Source organism: Galeopterus variegatus, unplaced genomic scaffold (genome assembly GCF_000696425.1).
Source record: "Galeopterus variegatus unplaced genomic scaffold, G_variegatus-3.0.2 Scaffold1, whole genome shotgun sequence".
In the NCBI taxonomy this organism is placed as follows: domain Eukaryota; kingdom Metazoa; phylum Chordata; class Mammalia; order Dermoptera; family Cynocephalidae; genus Galeopterus; species Galeopterus variegatus.
In genome coordinates this window covers 1,918,757-1,937,806 of record NW_007726112.1, presented here as the reverse complement: position 1 = coordinate 1,937,806, position 19,050 = coordinate 1,918,757, and the positions used below count along the sequence as shown (strand labels likewise).

Genomic DNA, 19,050 nt, shown 5'->3' with positions numbered 1-19,050 from the left:
ATTTCTTTGAGAAATCAAAACATTTTCTTCCAAAATGAGTAATATTTTGTCATTTTGATTAAAATGAATAGAATATATGTAATTTTCTATATCTAGATGACACTAACATGAAAACATAATATTTTAAAGGACACATTAAAATATAAAATCTTCATAAAATGCTCATAACTTTTTTAACATTTAAATATTAATAAATTAGGTTGCATATATGATAAGGGAAAAATGGCCTTTTAAACAAAATAAATTTTTTCCCAAACAGCCGTAGACTTCAGTTATGCTTATCTTAGAACACAATACCCTTTTCTCATTTATACTACCCAGGTTTACAGGAGTAAAAGATCTGAAATTTTCAAATATCATTTAAAAAAATACTATGGATAACTGCATAATGCAGGTGTTGTAAACTTTTAGAAATATACCTTCAAATACCATTTATGTATTCCTTCTATCCAGTCTTTGAGTAAAATGCTCACATTTATACATGTGTAAGAACTCTAGAAAGTTTCTATATATTAGGTTGGTCAACATACACTAATGAAGTTCTCTTTTTATCATTACATGTTTTTAAACTCACAAATATTGTTTCTACTATTTTATTGACCACCAGAGGTCTCCAAAAACAAGCCATCCAACAGAACAATTAATATCAGGCAGAAAAGTATTGTATGAAAACGAATTCATTGTGCGCAGATCAAATCATAACTACGCCTTCCACTTTGTTTTTTTAACAGAAAGATAGCAATGTTTTTTTACACTGGCATCTCTTGACTGGGACAAACTTCAAAAGAGGGTTTTCTACCAGATTGGTACTACCATATATCAGAGTATAAAATATTTAATGAGCATATTCATTATCAATGATTTTGTCCCTTACATTACATAAAGGACTTGAGATGGGATTAGACGAGGTGCAGGAAAATAATTCATCTCTTCCCCACCTCTGATTCTTCCCTCCTACCTAGTCTTCCACTTCTCACTCCCTTTCCCCTTAGGAACTGTAGTCTTAGTCATATGATGCCTTATAGAACAATATTTTCTCAATGATTAATAGAATATTCTAGAGTAGCTACCACTTACTAAGAGATAGCAGGAAAAAAACCCCAAAACTACTGGGTATTGCCCTGTCCCTACTTCCTCCTTCCACCCAAAGCCCTACTTATAGTTGACTTTTACCCAAAGGGAAAGAGATACACTCTTCTCTTATTCTGCTCAAAATCAAATTAAAGTAAATATAAGAAAAGGTTTATCTCTAGAAATGTAGTGATAGGGCTGTTTTGAAAGTTGTTGGTAAGAAAACAGAATTTGTTGATAAACTAAATGTGTAGGTAACATAAAACACCGCCCAGCCTTGCACAATAGCAGAATAAATGAAATCCTCTTATCATAAGTATCTCTAAGATGAATCAGCCTGCTATTTGCTATAGAAACACTGAAACTCAAAAGGAAATGATTTTGTTACTGGGACTTTAAGGTCAACACTCAGTATCTCTTTGTACTTGACAGCAATTACATACCATAGTACTCCCACCGTGCCACAGGCGCCACGGCTATTCCACACTTGAACACACCACTTCCCGATCCCAGGACCATTGAGGTGACGTACCCTCCATATGACTAAGGAATAGAAACAGTTATTTTTATGGAGGTAAAGGAATAAGGACATATGGTAAGCGAGTCGCAGTCCCACATTTCTCACATCTTTATATACCGTGCCTCTTTAGAGACAGAAAGCATGGTATAGGAGGCTTAAATTGGCCTTAATTGGACAATATCTAAAGACTACACTTTCAGATCCCCGGTCCCTTTTCTCAGACAATGAAGGGGAAAAAGCATGGGAGAGAAAAGCATAGAAAAAGCTGACCCTGGTGACTGGGTAATACTAAATTGAAAGGGGAAAAAACATAACCAAACACAAAATTTTTACTGACTTTGATGAGAAAGAGAAAAAGTCTCCCTCCCTCCCTCCCTCTTGCTCGTTCTTCTTCACCTCCCTTCCTCATCATAATAAAGAAAGTGGAACCCTGGCTCAGTAGAGACTCTAGGGCGTCATTGCCCAGAGACCTAAGACTTCATAGACATGATTTTCACCTCTAAATATTTACTTACAAAAGATAAATTAACATGCTCTGGGTTATAGTCACTAAGGAATGCATACAGATTCATCAGTCAAATAACTCACCCAGCCCCAAATGGCTATTCGTTCACTGTCCACAAATCCCATTTTGGAAAATTGTCTAAAACACGTAGAAGAAATCCACAAATCAGTATTGCACTGTGTAAAGAAAACTAAGATAACTGCACAAATGTGAAACCCTGCCATTTGTTCTCTTTTTCATTCTATTAGAAGCTAGGATGAATTGCTGCCAGCAATCTAAAACACCTGAGATAAATGCCTCTCATTTTAACTTAAGATCCAGATGAACAAGGTTTACTTTTGTTGGAGTCCATAAAAATTGTGTGTGTGTGTGTATGTGTGTGTATGATTCACAGAAAACAAATCCTGGCAGTTTTTTTTCACAGCTTTATATAAAAATTTGCAGCCCAGATGCACTTTTCTGTACATAATTGAATTTAAATCTCTCCAGATGTTTTTCAGTTTGAGAGAGTCTGCCCCTGCAGTGGAGAAAGCTAAGGGCATAGAGAACATCTGGGTAGGGCTTAGAAATGTCTCTGGGCCCCCTACCTGAGAATTTAAAAACCATTCTCTAAATAAATCCCTTCTTATGTTGGGTGTTGATTATGCTCAGCACCATTAAATAGCAATTTTTCCTTGATGGATTGAGAAGTCTTTTTGCCACTAAACTGTGTTGAGGATTGAAATCCAGGTACGGAAATGAGAAAAATGTTTTATGCACCTATTTCTTAATCTTAGCCTTACAGCAAAAGGAAATTTTTTTACGTAACAAAATCTGGCAAATGGGACTCTTAACTTTGTAGTATTGTGGGGGGTTAAGGGGATCCTTCCATTGACCTATATGTGACCTTGACAGTCTGTTTCGATTGATGGTTTGTGTCCTAAGTTAAACAATATTAGAAAAAAACAAAAAAAAAGTTTTCAACTCATTATCTTCTCCATATAAACCTTTAAAGTTGATGAAGATACATATAGAAATATGCACCAAATCATGAGTATATGACTTGATTAAACATTTGCAAAGTGAACCTATCTTTGAAACCAAAACCTGTACATGCTGTCACAAGCCTCTGGATCATCGCCCTCCTTGTAACGAGAAAAAAATGAAATGTTTTTCTCTTATTGGATTTCATAAAAATCTTACCTGAATTTGTCCCTGATTTTGAACTTTATATAAATAGGATTGTGCAGGATGGCTTCTTTCATTTAACAGTGTGTTTGTGAGATTCATCCACATTATTGTGCATAGCTCTTTTTAGTCACTGAAAATGTGTTCCATTGTATGAATACACTACATCTCATTACTTTTTAAACTGCTGTTGTATGTCATGAATACTCAATTCTGTAATTTTAGGGCTTTCATCAGTTGGATTTGAGAGGCCCTGGAAACTATGCTCTCTTTCACAGAGAACCAGTCTGGATAGATAAAAATTTATTTTTAAATATCAAAGCCTCACTCTTGAATAACTTTAACTTTGGTCTAATTTAAATTACTATTTTTTAATTGTAAGGAAAATAGCTAATTATTATCTTTGGCTTAAGAGAATTTCATTCACTTAAGGATACCTAATAAATTGTCACATTCTCTTCTTCTCTTTGGTTATTCTTTTTCACAAAGGCATTTTTCTTCATCCACTTAATAATTCATGACTATTTCTGCATTCCTTAGTCTATGATTTCACATTACTTTAAACTACTCCACTTATTATGTTTCCCGAGACATTCACGAAGTTGGTGTACTATAGACTCAAAGTTATGTTTCCCATTTGCCAGTTAAAAGTAATTAAATGTAGGAGTTGGAATGAGACTGGATTCAAATCCTGATTTACCTTGGCAAATTACCTAACCTAAGAGCTTCCATTTCTTTACCTGATATATGGGGTAAGTACACCCACCTCCCAAGGCTTCAATGACAATGACTGCATGTAAAATACTTCCCAAATTATATGTATATTTTATTAGGGGGTATCCATGTTTTATAATTAAAAGATCACATCTTTTCATAGTCCTATAAGTGGAGAGCATAAGAAATGAGATGAGTCATACTTAATGAGGCCTTAATAATTGTGACTGATGATGGTTATGCTCCAAAGTTTCCCAAAACAGAAGAGTCATTCTCATCCATACTGTAGGAGACACTCCTAGGACTTCATACTTGTCACCCCCTACTATGTACATATTCACTGAGCTCCTCTACTTATCCTTGACTGGAAGGGATGGTGTTGATTGTAGTGAGATGTGTACTCAAGATACATCTATTCCTCAATATGTCCAAGTATTTAATGAATTTCAAGACTCTGTTCTTAGAAAGTGGTAGCACATATATCAATTCCCTTTCTAGAGTCACATACAGAGAGGAATTTAGGAAATCCTTTTTTAAAAAAAACTTCATATAAATCTATAATGACATACATTTTTAACTAAACATAATATCTTCACTAAAAGCCTACTACCAGGATCAAAAATAACAAATTCATCCCAGAACACTTTACATTTAACAACTTTAAAATATAAGCTGAGGGAAAATAATCAGATGACCTTTGAATTCATCTCCTAGTCACTCACCTGGCTGCTTCAATTTGATCTTCAACTTCAAACGTTCCCAGTCTTCTGTATATTGTATGCATGATCTTGTCTCCTTGGTAACCACTTCCTCTGCCATCAAAGCTAGCTACAATAATGTGTTCTGTGCTTGCAAGGTAAGTGGCCCAGCTGAGTGTGAAGGCAGCGTTGGCTTTTTGACTACAAGGGCCTGCATATCTGTAAAAAATCCCAAATTGTTAGCCTCCATGATTTTCCTGAATCAAGTGAAGACTGTTTGCATTTCTCCTCCCTGTGGACAAGAAGGGTACATCTTCCTCCATCAGGAGCCTGAAATGGTGCTAGAACTTGGCAATGCAACTATAATGGCTGTGTGTTTCCTTCAAAGATATCTATCAGTTTTACCTCTACAGATAGTTATCAAACACACTTCATAAGCCAACATTTTTTAAGTATTATATAGTCTTGGAAATCAAAGATAATTTCTCAGATAATTGGGATAGGGAAGTTGTGTTATAAAAAAAATAATGATGATGACAATAAATGCAGCTTTGAATGTACCTTTCCATCTCAGCTTACAAATACTCCCAGACTATCAGTTTATTTCCTAGGTCGGAACTTCCTTAAGGACTTTGACTGACTGCTGCATCATGTGCTTTGCATTTCTTGCAGCACCAGCACAGTGGTGCTCACACTGAGACCCCATAAATCACTGTGGAATGGACCAAAGTGTGAATGAACACTTTTACTTAAACTTCAAAGGAGAAAGAAATAGGTTGTATTGGAAAATAGGTATGTTCTTTATCATTCTATCTACTAACTAGTTTAACTCCGTTGTGTCTGCAATTTTCACAGGCTGCAATCTACGACACACATAGCCGTGTGCACAATCTCTGTCAAGCCCTCTGATTTCTGATTGTTAATCACGAAAAGCTTTCTATAGCTCATTGCAACTCATTTAAACATGTCATCTTTGCACCGCCTACAAGATCTCCAATAACTGTCCCCTCCCCAGCCCATCTCTTCTACTCATCTGCTTACTGTCCGTCACATAGGATCAAGCAAGTCCTGCTTATATGTCTTTGCTAATGTTTCTCCCCCTCTTCTTAGGGATGGCAGTCAAAAGAACTTTCATTTTAAACAAATTACTATGTTGTTTTAATTTTAAACTAAGTATCATAGCATTCTAACTTTAAGCAAGAGAATGTGTTTATGCATTTCCTGGGCAAGTAAGCATTTTTTTAACAACATGTGAAATGCTTTGGCCCTCTCAATGATATTAACTCTGGTAGATTAAGAGCTTGCCATATTAGGTATGTATCAAGTTACCCAACCCCAAGATTAAACTAGATTACTTTTAAAAATAAAAAACAAAATTTAGACCTCAAAAGAGGGGAGGAGGAAAATAACTGAAAAGAAATGGGCACTAAATTAACTTTTATTTATTTTTTTAACCTTTCCTAATAAAAGTGAGGTCTAATCATTACTTACTAGGGAGTCAAAGGAGATAAGAATGGCGCTGTTTTCTGAATGATGTTTTTTAGTATTGGAGCTAAAGCAAAAACAAGTCAGTGTCACTAATGAATTTTACTTCATTAAGTCAAAATTAGGTTTAATGAAAATCAAATAGCACATCCGGGTTATTTAAAATACCTGTCTTTTCCTATTTTGGTGCTTTTATGTTTAGTTTTCATAGAATTGTAAATATAGTGGGATAAAGCTGTGTCTGATACTAATATCTATATGCCTTTTTGTTGTTGTTGTTGCTAGGAATAACAGAAAAATGATATCCCTAAACTTCAGTTTCTCTTCCATATAATGGGCCAATAGAACTCCCCACATAGGTTGATGGCATAGAAGTAGAGAGTAGGATAGGGCTTACCAGGGGCAGGGAAGGGCTGGGGTGGGGGGTGGAGGCAGGATAACGAGAGGTTGGTTAAGGGATACAAAATTAAAGCTAGATGGGATGGACAAGATCTAGGGTTCCATAGCACTGTAGGGTGACTATAAGTAACAACAATTTATTGTATGCTTTGCATTGGCTAGAAGAGAGGATTTTGAATGTTCCCATCACAAAGAAATGATAAATATTTGAGGAAATAGATATGTTGATTAACCTGATTTGATCGTTACACATTGTATGCATGTATTGAAGTATCACACAGTACCCCATAAATACATACAATTATTATGTGTCAATTAAAAATTTTAAAAAAAATTTTGAAAGGAGAACTCACCACTTTAGTTTTTTGTGTGAATAAAATAAGACAAATTATACTAAGCACCTGGCAGGCACCCAGCACATTTGTTGGTTTGTTTTTAATAAAGGAAATAATGCAAGCTAGGACAGGAAGAGGGTGGCTTGGTGGCCTTATGGGTGAGACCAGGGCAACTTTAAAAAGATTAAAGTGTACTCCTAAAAATTATCAGAAATATTTTATGTAGTTGCCAAATTTAGAACTCACATTTACTGTTCAAAGACTTGTGATTTCAGAACCTTCTCTAAGACTTAAGAAATTTGGATTATAATGAAAACTCCCTATATCACTTTTTTTCAACAAAAAAGGGAATGGAAAATACCAGGCAGTGATATTTCAGGAATTAAAGGAAGAGAAACTTGAGGTCCTAATGAGTCAAATGCAACTGATGGGAGCTGTTTGGACAAACTGGAGGGTAAGGAAATAGTGATGGCTGTTAATTAATGCCCATCTCGTATAAAATGTCCATTGGTAAGGATGAAAATGGGGACTTAGGAATTCCTTTGGCATCCCCTTGAGGTTTAGGGAAACAGATCAAAAGAAAATCATATGCCATTATGACAGCAGAGGTGTCTACCTTCTCTATTAAGAAGATGGGAGAAAACACGGGTTGGGGTTTGTGATTGCAAAATGCAAGGAGGAAACAGTAAACGGTAATTCAGGAAGAGAGAAAGGATGCATTTGGCTTTATTTTTCAGTAACCTGCACTGGGTGAAAAATATATGACGTTAACTTCTAAATTGCTCTCTCCTCTTGAATACTTACACATCTAATAGTAGAGGATATTTCTTGGATTTATCAAAATGGGGAGGCAAGATCATCTGATACCAAAATTCTAAACAAACAGAAAGATTAATTAGTGAGTTATGAACAATGATTAGCACAAAATTTTGTTCCTTTTCTCTGTGTGATAAATCATGTCTAGAATTTAACAATTTGTTAGAGTAGAAAAAGAAAATGAACTGCTTGGATTCAGCATGTTTGTAAGATATAAAAAACATTACTTTTCAGGTTAAAATACTAGTTAATGTTAGAACAATAAAGTTGTTTCCAATGTATCCATTAAATACATTGGTGCCTTGTAAAATAAAAGTGCATCTTAGAATTTCTAATGTTTTGTTTTTATGATTCTGTTCTTTGGCATCTGAACTACTTATCTAGTTTGTTTATGGCTTATGCTCTAAGTTTTCTTCCAAAATGTTTTCCTCCTCTTGAATTTCCTTGAAGCGGTTTAGGATTTTAGGTTGGCCTCAACTCTATTTTAAAATTTTGATTTAATAACATTTTTGTAATTCTTATTGCCACCCCAGACCGCAGAGCTGATTTCCCATTTCATCTCTGTGATTCACAAAATGAAATCGGGTTTATATGGAACAAACTGTTGCGTACATTCTGTATGATCTTCCACGATCTGTTTAATTCTCTGTGCTTGATTTAACATCAGTTTAATAAAATTTGTCCCCAAATAATGAATCAGTTTCCTTTGCTTCCAAATTAAAGATGAGTTAGGCTAATAAATCTAAAACAAAAATAAGTTTATTCCATATTTTAATAAGATTATTTCCACTTTCAGTAGTTTAAAATGTAGACAAAAAAATTCTTATCTCTAGGGCTGGTTCTTCCTAACATTTGTCTTCCTTATTGTTTTGTTTGTTTATTACAATTATTTTAGTTGAGGAGAAAAGAAAAATTTAGGAGTAAAATATATAAATTTCACTTCAATTTATATTCTGCTGATTATTATTATGCCTCCTGATTAAATGTGCTTGTAAGAACAAAAATTTAAGGCTCTATTATAATTTCAATAGCATGTCAAACTAACAGTTAACCATAATATTTTTAACGAATATACCAAACCCACCATTTGATCTCTGCTTTGTTTGAATCAGCACTAGTTGACTAGGAGGTATTTTAATTCTACTGTTTTGAGGCTGCAGTGTTTTCTTTGGAGGTTTCCTTCTATTCCCATAGTCCCACCTTCCCCACTCCCTTCTCTTGGACTCCCCCTTTTTACCCTCCTACTCTGCAGTTTGAATGGTTATAACCACCTCCCAATGGGAACCCCCACTCTGGCAGCTCCATCCTACACTCCCTATCAAGTTATCCATCTAATCATCATCTAATCATGTTGCTTCCCTGACCCTAAAACCATCAGGGGCTCCCACTGTTTACCACCAGAAATAGAACATCACATTTCAGTATTCACTGCCTTGTGCAGCAGGCTGTCAGCGTTAGCTCTGGTAAACTCTAAGCTCTTGCCACTCACGCGTGGCTCAAGGGCCAGCCACACTGGCATCAACTAGAAGCTTATTGCAAATGCTGAGTTCTGAACCCACCCTGACCTGCTGGGTCCCAATATGCATGCTAACAAAGTCCCAGGGGACTCACATGCACATTTAGTTTGGGTAGCACTGCTTTGAACTGCTCTTCGAGTGCTCTCTACTTTCTAGTGCTTTTCCTGACATTTAAAATTACACGAGTTGAATATTTTCTGTTATCATAATTTAAAAAAAAATCTAAAGTAAATCCATCCCGATGAATTCTCCCCTCCCTTATAAGTTGTTAGTTAGCTTTTAGTAGAAAAACAAATAAAAATAACAATTAACAAGATTTTCTACTCAAAGAAATTCATTGTTCTTAGCAGTCTCTGAATATAATCCATGATTAAGTTACCAGGCCAGGGACCAGGCTAACTCTGAAAGGTGAGGAAGGTTAGAAAAAACTCCAGATTTCTATCCCGAGACTGAAATTTCAACATTTTATAGCTGACCCTAAGTTTTTTTATTATGATCATCTCAGAAATTTTTTATCTTTTTGGGTTAAAAGTGAAATATATTAGGATATCATTAAGTTAAATATACAACTAATACTCACTAGAAGAACAGAGTTACTAAGGTTAGGAAACTGAACTAACAATAGTGCATTTCCTCCAAATACCTTTCCTCTTGGCAGAATAAATTTCTACATAGAATGGTATTATAATTTAGGACAAAAGAATACAAAGCTAGTATTTCTTGTGACAACATTTCATAGAAAAATGACCTTCTAAATTAGAGTTATATATACTATGAAATGCATATTTTCAAATCTAATTATTATATATAGTTATATTTTATTGTTGTTTCCACGAAAAGTACTATTCAACAGAAATTTAACTTACTCGTTCCATTCAAAATAATGAAGTCCACTTTCTTTGAGGGCATCTGGACATCCTGCAGCATCTTATACAAAGCTGAATTGTCTTCCAGGACTCTTAGTTCTAAGTACACGAGACAGCAGTAATTCGTTAACAATGTGAAGAATCTGGATTATGCAATGGAATAATAAGCAAACACGAAATTCACTGATCCCACTATACATACTTCAGGTATAAGCCTTATGGTCAAGTCATTGTTAAAACATTCTAAAACCAAAGAAAATCACATAATGCTAAGTATATGTTGGTTCAATTTACACGCATTTTCCTGAAAGCAATTCAAGGGTAAAAATATGAGAAAATACCTTTATCATTCAAGCTGCTATGCAGAGTATAAAGGGGCAGACCAGGGCCTGTTAACATAAACAGGGAAAAAAATATATTTTAGATGAATATTTTTAAAAAACAAGATCGAATACATGACTTTTCAAAAATATCATTTGTTAACCATGTAACTTTGATAAAACACATAATAAGAAGTATCATAGTGGATAAGAAGCTAAATAAATGTTAGCTTTTCACCACTTTTTTTCTTTTTTTAAATAATTGCAATTTGAGTGTAAGAAGCATTACTGCAAAGGCATCGGGCTCAGTCGAATGAAGGGGAAATGAACCTATTCCCTGCTGGGTGTCGTGGCCGTGTTATCTGTGCGCCCAGTTTCCTTATCAGTGAGCTAAAATAAGAGCACTACCCTTCCTGACTTGAAACCAATGATCGCAGATGACCACACCATCCCTCAGGCCCTGTCCTCCTTCAGGAGGGGGCAGGCTCCCCTGCTGCCCCCACTCCCGCTTGGTCCTGGAGCCAGGCGGCACATCTGCACAGTGCCTGACTTGGATAAGCAATTCCTTTCTGGCATGCAAAAGTGTTTTTCTCACAAGCCCATATCTTCACTGTTTATCCCAACTGTGGTAGTTGCAGAGTGGAAGGTAATGTATAGAAAAGCTATTTTGTGAGCTATTTAATTTTGATGCATTTGAATGATCATGTTAATTTTTACACTTGATCAGAGCCACCATGAAGGCACTATACAGACCTGGGTTTAAATCCCAGCTTACTTCCTGTGAGACTTAGAACATATCTATGCTTCAATTTCCTCACATATAAAGTGAGGACAATACTATAGAGAGTTTTCCTAAGGATTAAACAAGATCATAAATATAAAGTTTTTAACAGTGCCTGGCACAGAGCACATGCCCAAGAAATGTTGACTAAAAGTAGCCATAGTTAAGAACCATAAGAAAAATCATACCAAGAAAGAAAATATACCGGTGAGGAAAGATTTAAATAACTGGCTTGGAGACCTCTTTTTTCCTATTGTCACTACTTTGCAGAATTTCCAGATTCTTTCTCTCAATTCAAGAAGTAACCTGGTGCAGTGTTTAAAAGGGAGGGTTTGGGAGGCAGAGGCCTGTGTTTGAATCCTGTTATGCCTGTAACTAGCTGTGTGACCTGCACGAGTCACTTTTCCTCTCCCTGCCCAGGATTCTCCATTTATCATAAATAACAGCAAAAGCAACAGAAGATAGAGCAGTGAGCATCATGGGTGACAGGTACCCACATGCATTTTTCTCATTTCAAGGGGCAAGTGCATAAAACAATAATAAAATTCCCACAATATGTATATACACAAGGATGAAGTGCTTCTGTTCTACGCAGCTCTGTTTATACATAAGGAGAGAGTGTGTGTGTGTGTGTGTGTGCGTGCGTGCGTGCATGTGTGTTCACTCTAAAGCACACTATGCAACTCTCTTGGTTAGAAGGGAAAGAAAAGGTGGTTTGGACTCACCACTTCAGCGTGAGTACAGAGAGAGGACTTAGGTGATTTCAAGAGTTCCTCAGGTTTAAAAGGAGAGAACTGAGCAGAGAGGAATGCTTCCCAAACTGGTTACAGGAAGGGACACCTTAGGCATGGGAGGCTGGGCCAGGAGAGTGGTGAGAAGGTTGTCCAGAGAGAGGAGGACACATTGGCTGGTGTGTGCAAAGAGAAGTCAAGCGCCCAGGCTCAGGGGAATGGAGGAAGCAGGGGACATGTGAGTCACAGCCACTCTGCCCTCCCTCCAGGTCAGCCTGAACTTACCCGAACATCTCAGTTGATAATACTTTGCCTCTTTACTAAACGACACAGAATAGTACTGACACCTTTCTGGATTCAGCTCACAACTAAGGCACGTCACTTTTGTGTCATTCAGTTGGATTCTGTAAAACCAACAGTGGAAATTAAGTGCTTGATGAAAGGATAAATGAGGAAAAAATGGGATTGTGCCCTGTTGTAGTTTCTGAGACATCAAAATGCCAAAGTAATCCTCAGAACTCTTTTTTTTAAATGTGAAATAAATAATGTGAATTAATAAAACCCAAACCTCTCACCGTTTGGAAATATTGCAAAACATCTAATAAAGTCATTCACTTTTGTTGACATGCAGATAGATGTATGAAGGAATAAAAGTGCTCATTAGCAATTCCAGTTTAAAATTAGTGAGGACAAGGCAAAAAGAAAAAAAAAAAAGGTCCAGACATTGTTCATCAGCTAGAAAGACTCAGGTCAACAACTTGACAGAGTTCTTACTTATAAAGATTTCTTCCTCCTGGCATTCCATTATATTCATTACTAATGTAGTATCTGGAAAGAAAACAAATGAAATGCATGTTAATTATGTTTTTTCCAAAGTCAGATACACATCCCTGCGCTCAAACACCAGGCAGAAGTGCACGTGCCTTCAGGTCTTGCCATTCTCTGTCGTTGCTTCCTGCCCTCTTGCCCCCCAGAAGCCACTTTTCTCTATCATCTCTCCATTTTTTCTAAACAGACTAAAATATGTGAAACCAAGGATTTCTTCCTTCATTAAAATGAAAAGTAAAAACTCAAGTCTTTTGTAAGAAAAATATAACTGAACAACTAGCTTGAAATTGAGACCATGTTTTCTGTATTTTCTGCCTTACAACACAAGCTACCAGATGGCAAGACCCCACCTTCCTGAGAGGGCAGAGCCACTTCTAAAGAGCGTCTTCCAAAATTACTTCGGGCAGTGGCAAAATGCCTCCATGATAAGAGCAAAGAATCATAAAAGTGCCTAAAATTCTGATGAAAAATAACACTGCCTTTTCCACCAACTCATATTTGATCGATGACAGCCTCTGCAAAGCTTCCATTTATCAAAGGGTAAGGCCGAGGCATGGACAGATAAAATTGCCATTCCAAGCCTTCCAAAAATTTAGTGCCAGCTGAAATTTAACAAAATGCCCCTGAATGCTATTTCAGCATTCCACGATGTCAAGTAAAAGAGGCTGCAGCTCTTGCAATGGAAAGCAGGTAAGAGCAAGAGGTAGAGCTGCGTGGTGGCATGGTATCAAGTCTGCCGAGCACGTGCGAAAATCATTAAGGCTTCCGTATGTTAAAAAGAGAAAAGTATTGAACACATTCCAAATACACTACTCTTTATTTGTAGAAGATTTTTCCTTACTTCTAGGCAAAGAGGGCGTGATAATGACAAGTAGGTTTATATACTATCCATTATTAGAATACTTACAGATAATCGCTGGTAAGTTCTTCTATCCCAATGACTTCCCAAGCTCCTTTTGTAATAAATGTGCAGTTCTGATGGGTTTTTTTAAAAAGAGATTTATTAGACGGTCTCTCTAATCAAAGTTAAGTGGAGGATTAAATCATTTATATTAGGAATTCAAGTAGCCTTGGGTTTTCTGGTTGGGACCTCCTACCCCATCCCACCTTACCCTGTATGCCATTGAGGAATTTGAATCAGTCTGATTATTTGCACACATTGACCAACTTTACTAAATGATTTCCACTTCAAGTTAGTTTCAAAAAGAGGAGGTCAACCTGAAGTGAATTATGTAAGAATACTCACTTCACTATCTATCTGGAAATGGCAAATGTGTTTGTAACCCTCTTCATTGCTGATGATCTTGTAGAAGCTGTTACCGTCAGAGGTAAAATGAGGTTCTGAAGGACTAAACTAAAACATAATAGAGAACAAAAAAAAAAATTATAGTACCAACTTTAGTTTTAGAAAGTCCTCTCCAACCCCTATGCTCAAAAACTGCTTTATGTACTTGCCAAATGAAACCAGAGAGTCTCAGAGAGAAAATTCTCCTTCCATAAAATGCAGACAAAAAGGCCAAACATAGGTAATTCTTTGTGAGGAGTAAATGAGAGAATGCACATAAGATCCTTGCTGAGGACACTCAGTAAACAGAAGCGGTTACTGTTATTTTGGGGCATCTACTCTCTATGGAGGATAACTGTGACTTCTGGCTTTAAGTGTGAAGAAAACAGCATTAACCTTTCAGTTTCAAGAAATAAATTTCCTCAGTGTCATAAATGTGCTTTCTTGAAATAGACATTATTATTGACTGTTTCAGGTTGGAGGGCTTTGTAATTTGGGGGAATTTTTCTTTCCTGTTTTTACACATTTATCTTTTTGAAAGTCAGACTTAGGTAATCTTTAACCATTTCTGGACTAATTACCATAAGGAATGTCTGTTGTACATTTTACACAGAAACATTCATACAGTTATTTTTATTATAAGCCTTTTCATTTTGTTAAATATGATCAGCAATTTACAAAAAATAGTTGTATAGAAATAGAGAACAAAATTTCCATTTTTTTACAGTTCAGTAAAAGATAGTACTCAGAACATAATATAGTTCAAGTAGAAGAGTGTCTATCCCAGCCTGAAAGGAATATGTTGCTTTACAATTTCGATTTCCTAGTTACATTTGAAATCAGGTAGGAGATGGTCTTTTAAAATTGTTGGTTCACTGCACCCTTGATGTTTCCTCGCTCATCGGCTCCCATTTTGGGAAGGAAGAAAAATGCTTCCCTCTTCTATTTAGTGATTCAAAGTGAATTCATTTATGGAGCAAGCTGAGACGCGCAGTACACTTGGTGTTCTCATTACAGAGCTCTGAAACACATTCCCCTCTCTAGACCTGTGTTCACAGCCTTATCTTTTTAATACATTTCCCTGTTTCCCCTGGATGGAGTTGTGCCTAGTAGAAATGTGTGAAAAGTGGCATCTGTCTGGTTAAATACAGAGAGGAAAAAACATATTTTTTTCAAAGAGTCGTGAGGAAGTGTAGCGTGTCTCTTGCCATGGAGGAAACCACTTTTCATGTTGGCAAACCTCTCTCCTCTGCCCAATCAATGCCTGAAGAAAAAGGACCTGCAAGTACTACTGGAGGAGCTCTGAGCCCAACTGGAAAGGGTCATCACCTCTGTGACCTAAGAGATGTGAAATCTTCACATTTTGGGAGTCACTTTGTTTCCCTCTTAAAGGGGGCTGAATAGAAGTGGTCATAAAAATTAGGTCAGATTCATTGTTTGTGTGAGGTGTCACGATGGCTAGAGTTCCTTCATCGACTTGCTTCATTGTATGCACTTGCAGCCGTGAGGTTGGTAATTCTGTGTAAGGTGCATGGAACACAGTGGGAGAGAGATGCGCAAAGAAGTCCCTGAGGGTCACATGCTTTCCTGGCTAAAGCCTGCATCTAGGTGCCTAATAAACTGTGATCCCATGAGTATGACTTCCTCCCCAAAGAGCTGCATGGTGGGTGTTGCATGGTTGCTGCAGAGTTTCTGCTGATTGTAGTCACATCTCCTTAGGCATTTGTGCAGGTTGGGGACAGAAACCATGTTTTCTGCCTTTAAAGCACATAACTTCAGATATGAGGTCAATGAGCATATTTGGCATCTTGGCTGCCTTTCAGCAACGGTTGCTTTTTAACTTACTGGAGGTAGAATTTGCCTAGAGTATGTGCTTTGTTTTGTGTGCTCTGTTCTTGGTTTCTTTACTTGTGCCCTTACTTTTTCCAACTGAAAATGTTATATATTCTCTATAAAAAGATATCTCTACAGGGAGCATTTAATTATTTTAGACTAAATTAGGTCAACTAATATCTCTATTAAGAACAAAAAACATAGAGCCCTAGTTTGGAATATCTACATATTAAACATCTCCGAGTAGCTGACCCATAGCACATAAAACCCCATAACACTTACTCTGCCAACCCAGCCAGTAGCACTCATTTCGATGTGCTGCCGTGCCTAGGAAGGGAAAAGTACAAGGAAAATGTTTCAAAGAGAAGTAAGATGATGAAATCTACTCTTTAGCCATAATTCGTGGTAATACACACAAAATGCTGCTTATAACAAAATAACTGAAAACTATCCGCATCATACGTTTTCATTTACATTAGTATTTTTCATATAATTACATGAGCTCATTTACCTCTCGTGCCCAGAGCTCTGTGGCAGGTCCACACCCAAACACTGTCCTAGAAGCTCCCTTGGCATTTTTAATTCAACATGTACAGAACCAAAGATAATTTCATTCCATTTCCTCTTCCTCCCCCCACCTCCGCCCCCAGCCTGCTCTCAAACCCTCAGTCTCCTACTTAGTGGCACCTACTTACCCAAGCCAGTCACTCTAGTTCCCCACTCTTCACAGCCACTCTCTCAGCCCCTGTCGCCTGGATCTTTGGTTTCTCTGTCCTTCTCCACCACCACTGCCCTCTCTCATGTCCTCAGCAGGTTCCCCTCCTCCTTCTGGGAGATCCTGCTGCTCTTCTCTCCTTCCAGTCTACTCTCCACCTGGCTCGGCCCCCAGCAACAGGCAGTTCTATCTCACTGTAATGCTCTCCTGTTTAAAACCTTGCAGCCGCTCCCCATTTCTTACAAGTTAAGTCCAGCCTCCTCACAAGAGCACCTGGGCCTTAGCCTGTATCTCTAGCCTCTGTTCTCACCACTGTTCTTCTCCCCCAAGCCTAGTCATAGGTGCCCACAGTCCCTGCATGCTTCAGGCTCTGCACACTGGATATCTTTGCTCAGCCCTCTGCTTACATAGGCCCCTTGCCTCATCCGCCCAGCACACGGCCACTTGTCCCAGACCACTCTAGATCTCTCCATGTTATCTCCCTGCCCCACTCTGCCTGCCCCTATAGAGCTGCTCCTTTTCTTCTGCCCTACATTCCCTCTGCACCTTGCTGAAACCCTTGCATGGCACAATAGCCTGATATTATAATTTAATTGGCAGGAAGCAAAGAGCTTAGATTTTGCAGTTTGAATTCTGGCTGTGTCCTGTAACTTGAGTAAGCTCCTTAAACTTACTGAGCCTTAAGTGTTCAATAAATGGCAACTAATATGGGTTATTTTCATAATGGTATTCCCTACTAGAACAGAAACAGTTTGGGGACAGGCATGCTGTCTATTTTTTTTTTTTTTAATGTCCATAGCTTAGCACAGAGATTGGAATATAACAGGTGTTCAATGTTTATTTCATAAATAAATGAATAAGTGAATCAGGACACGTGGTGCTCAGGCTCTCTGAGGTGACAATTTGCCCTGTGCCTGGCCAGGCTGGGAGCAGGGAAGGGAGGTGTGTGGCACAGGGCCCATTAGCAGAGAAGGAGGCTTGTAGAGTGTCCGTGGCATGTGCAGCAAACCTCTTCCAGGCTCTACTTGTCCTGAGGCTGCTGGCTCCCAGAGGGGCTTAATTTGGATCCAGCAGCCTGGCTGGACCTCAGGGTCTTCTGTCTGAAAATCCCCCAGCACCTCAAGGTTGGACTAACACTTGAGATTGCTTCAGAGTTGCCGCCCTCTCAGATGGGCTGTTAAAGTTCTAAAGCTGTTTCCTGCTTAAAAATAGTAATGAATGTGTGGCCTCTTGATATTTGTTTTGTTTCACATCTCAGCCCCATTCCCCATATTTTCTCTATGGAAACACCCTTCATCGACCTTGCAGCCCCTGGCCCTCTTTGGTGTTTTGAATATTGATATCAGATTCCATCCTCTGGGTTCCCAGTCACCCTTTCCCAAGTGATGGCATCCACTACTCAAACAGTATGACTAGTGAGCAAAGGGAAACAGAGCCACCCCGAGATGTCATGTTATCTAACAGTTAGTCAAGCCTTACCCACTGCCTCAGGGTCAGAGACAGAAAGAAGAGAAACTCAAACCTCATTTCCTGATCCCCACCCTTCATTCTCTCTGATTTCACAGAGCCCTCCGAGCACACGTTGCTTTAGAAGCAGAACATCCCCATTCAGTCTTACCACTAAGCAATTCCATTTTCCAGTGGACTCATCATAGTCACAGATATCCATGACTGAATAGTTTTGAATCCTCCTGAGCCACTGCAAAGAAATCCTTTCTTGTGTTGCCCATGTGACGTCACACAAATAGTGATCCCTGGAAGGAAGGAAGGAAGGAGAGAGAGAGAATATGACTATTTCCAGACCTTGGTACAAAGAGATATTTTACTCAGTGAAAAGAAATCAATCCTAATGGGAAGTAGAGTTTTAGATGGTTAATGAAACCGTTTAATACCACAATATTTTACAGTTTCTTAAAGCTTAAAGTGCAATTTAATTTTGAATGGAAAGTGAAATATATCCAACAGGAAAAGCAACAGCAACATCCCACAAAGACTTAACATCTGTGACTCAAATTTATCGAGTTTGGATTTATCAAGTCCTCAGCATGGCCTTCGGTGATGCCAGGGAGACGAGGGTGAAGTTTTCCTATCTCTTTTCTGCTGTCTTGAGAGAATAGTCCCATAGGCCGGGGGACACTGGCTGAGATTCGAGCATTTTCTCGTAATCTGACAAGCTTCTTCAGAAAATTCCTCCTATTAGGGTGAGACTACAGCTGACCCTTTTCTCAACTTCATTTTCAAATGGGGAAAAAAAACTGACTCACACCTCCACTAACTTTGAAAATCAAAGAATTATATTCTAAAAAGAATTTCTCAAGAGTCAAAACATGAACCCTGTGAAGAAATTAAGGAGCCCTGTGGTATTTTAACATAAACTTATATAAATAGAGATATCCTTAGCACTGCACCCTCCCCAACACATACCTTTACAATTTTTTGGAACCACCTTCTGATTTATAGTGAA

The 19,050-nt window shown here is 37.8% G+C and overlaps 1 protein-coding gene across 1 annotated transcript in view; it reads right to left on the bottom strand.

Moving 5' to 3' along the window:
* Window positions 1–19,050, bottom strand: part of DPP4 (dipeptidyl-peptidase 4) — a 79,663-nt gene that overhangs the window by 14,646 nt on the left and 45,967 nt on the right. Inside the window, exons 11-22 of the mRNA XM_008585309.1 lie at window positions 18,205–18,340; window positions 16,154–16,198; window positions 14,000–14,107; window positions 13,661–13,728; window positions 12,700–12,753; window positions 12,211–12,329; window positions 10,435–10,482; window positions 10,094–10,192; window positions 7,699–7,768; window positions 4,700–4,894; window positions 2,180–2,234; window positions 1,515–1,614 (exon numbers count right to left, since the gene is read on the bottom strand). Coding sequence (XP_008583531.1) covers window positions 1,515–1,614; window positions 2,180–2,234; window positions 4,700–4,894; window positions 7,699–7,768; window positions 10,094–10,192; window positions 10,435–10,482; window positions 12,211–12,329; window positions 12,700–12,753; window positions 13,661–13,728; window positions 14,000–14,107; window positions 16,154–16,198; window positions 18,205–18,340 — 1,097 coding nt within the window. The remainder of the gene's footprint in view (window positions 1–1,514; window positions 1,615–2,179; window positions 2,235–4,699; window positions 4,895–7,698; window positions 7,769–10,093; window positions 10,193–10,434; window positions 10,483–12,210; window positions 12,330–12,699; window positions 12,754–13,660; window positions 13,729–13,999; window positions 14,108–16,153; window positions 16,199–18,204; window positions 18,341–19,050) is intronic.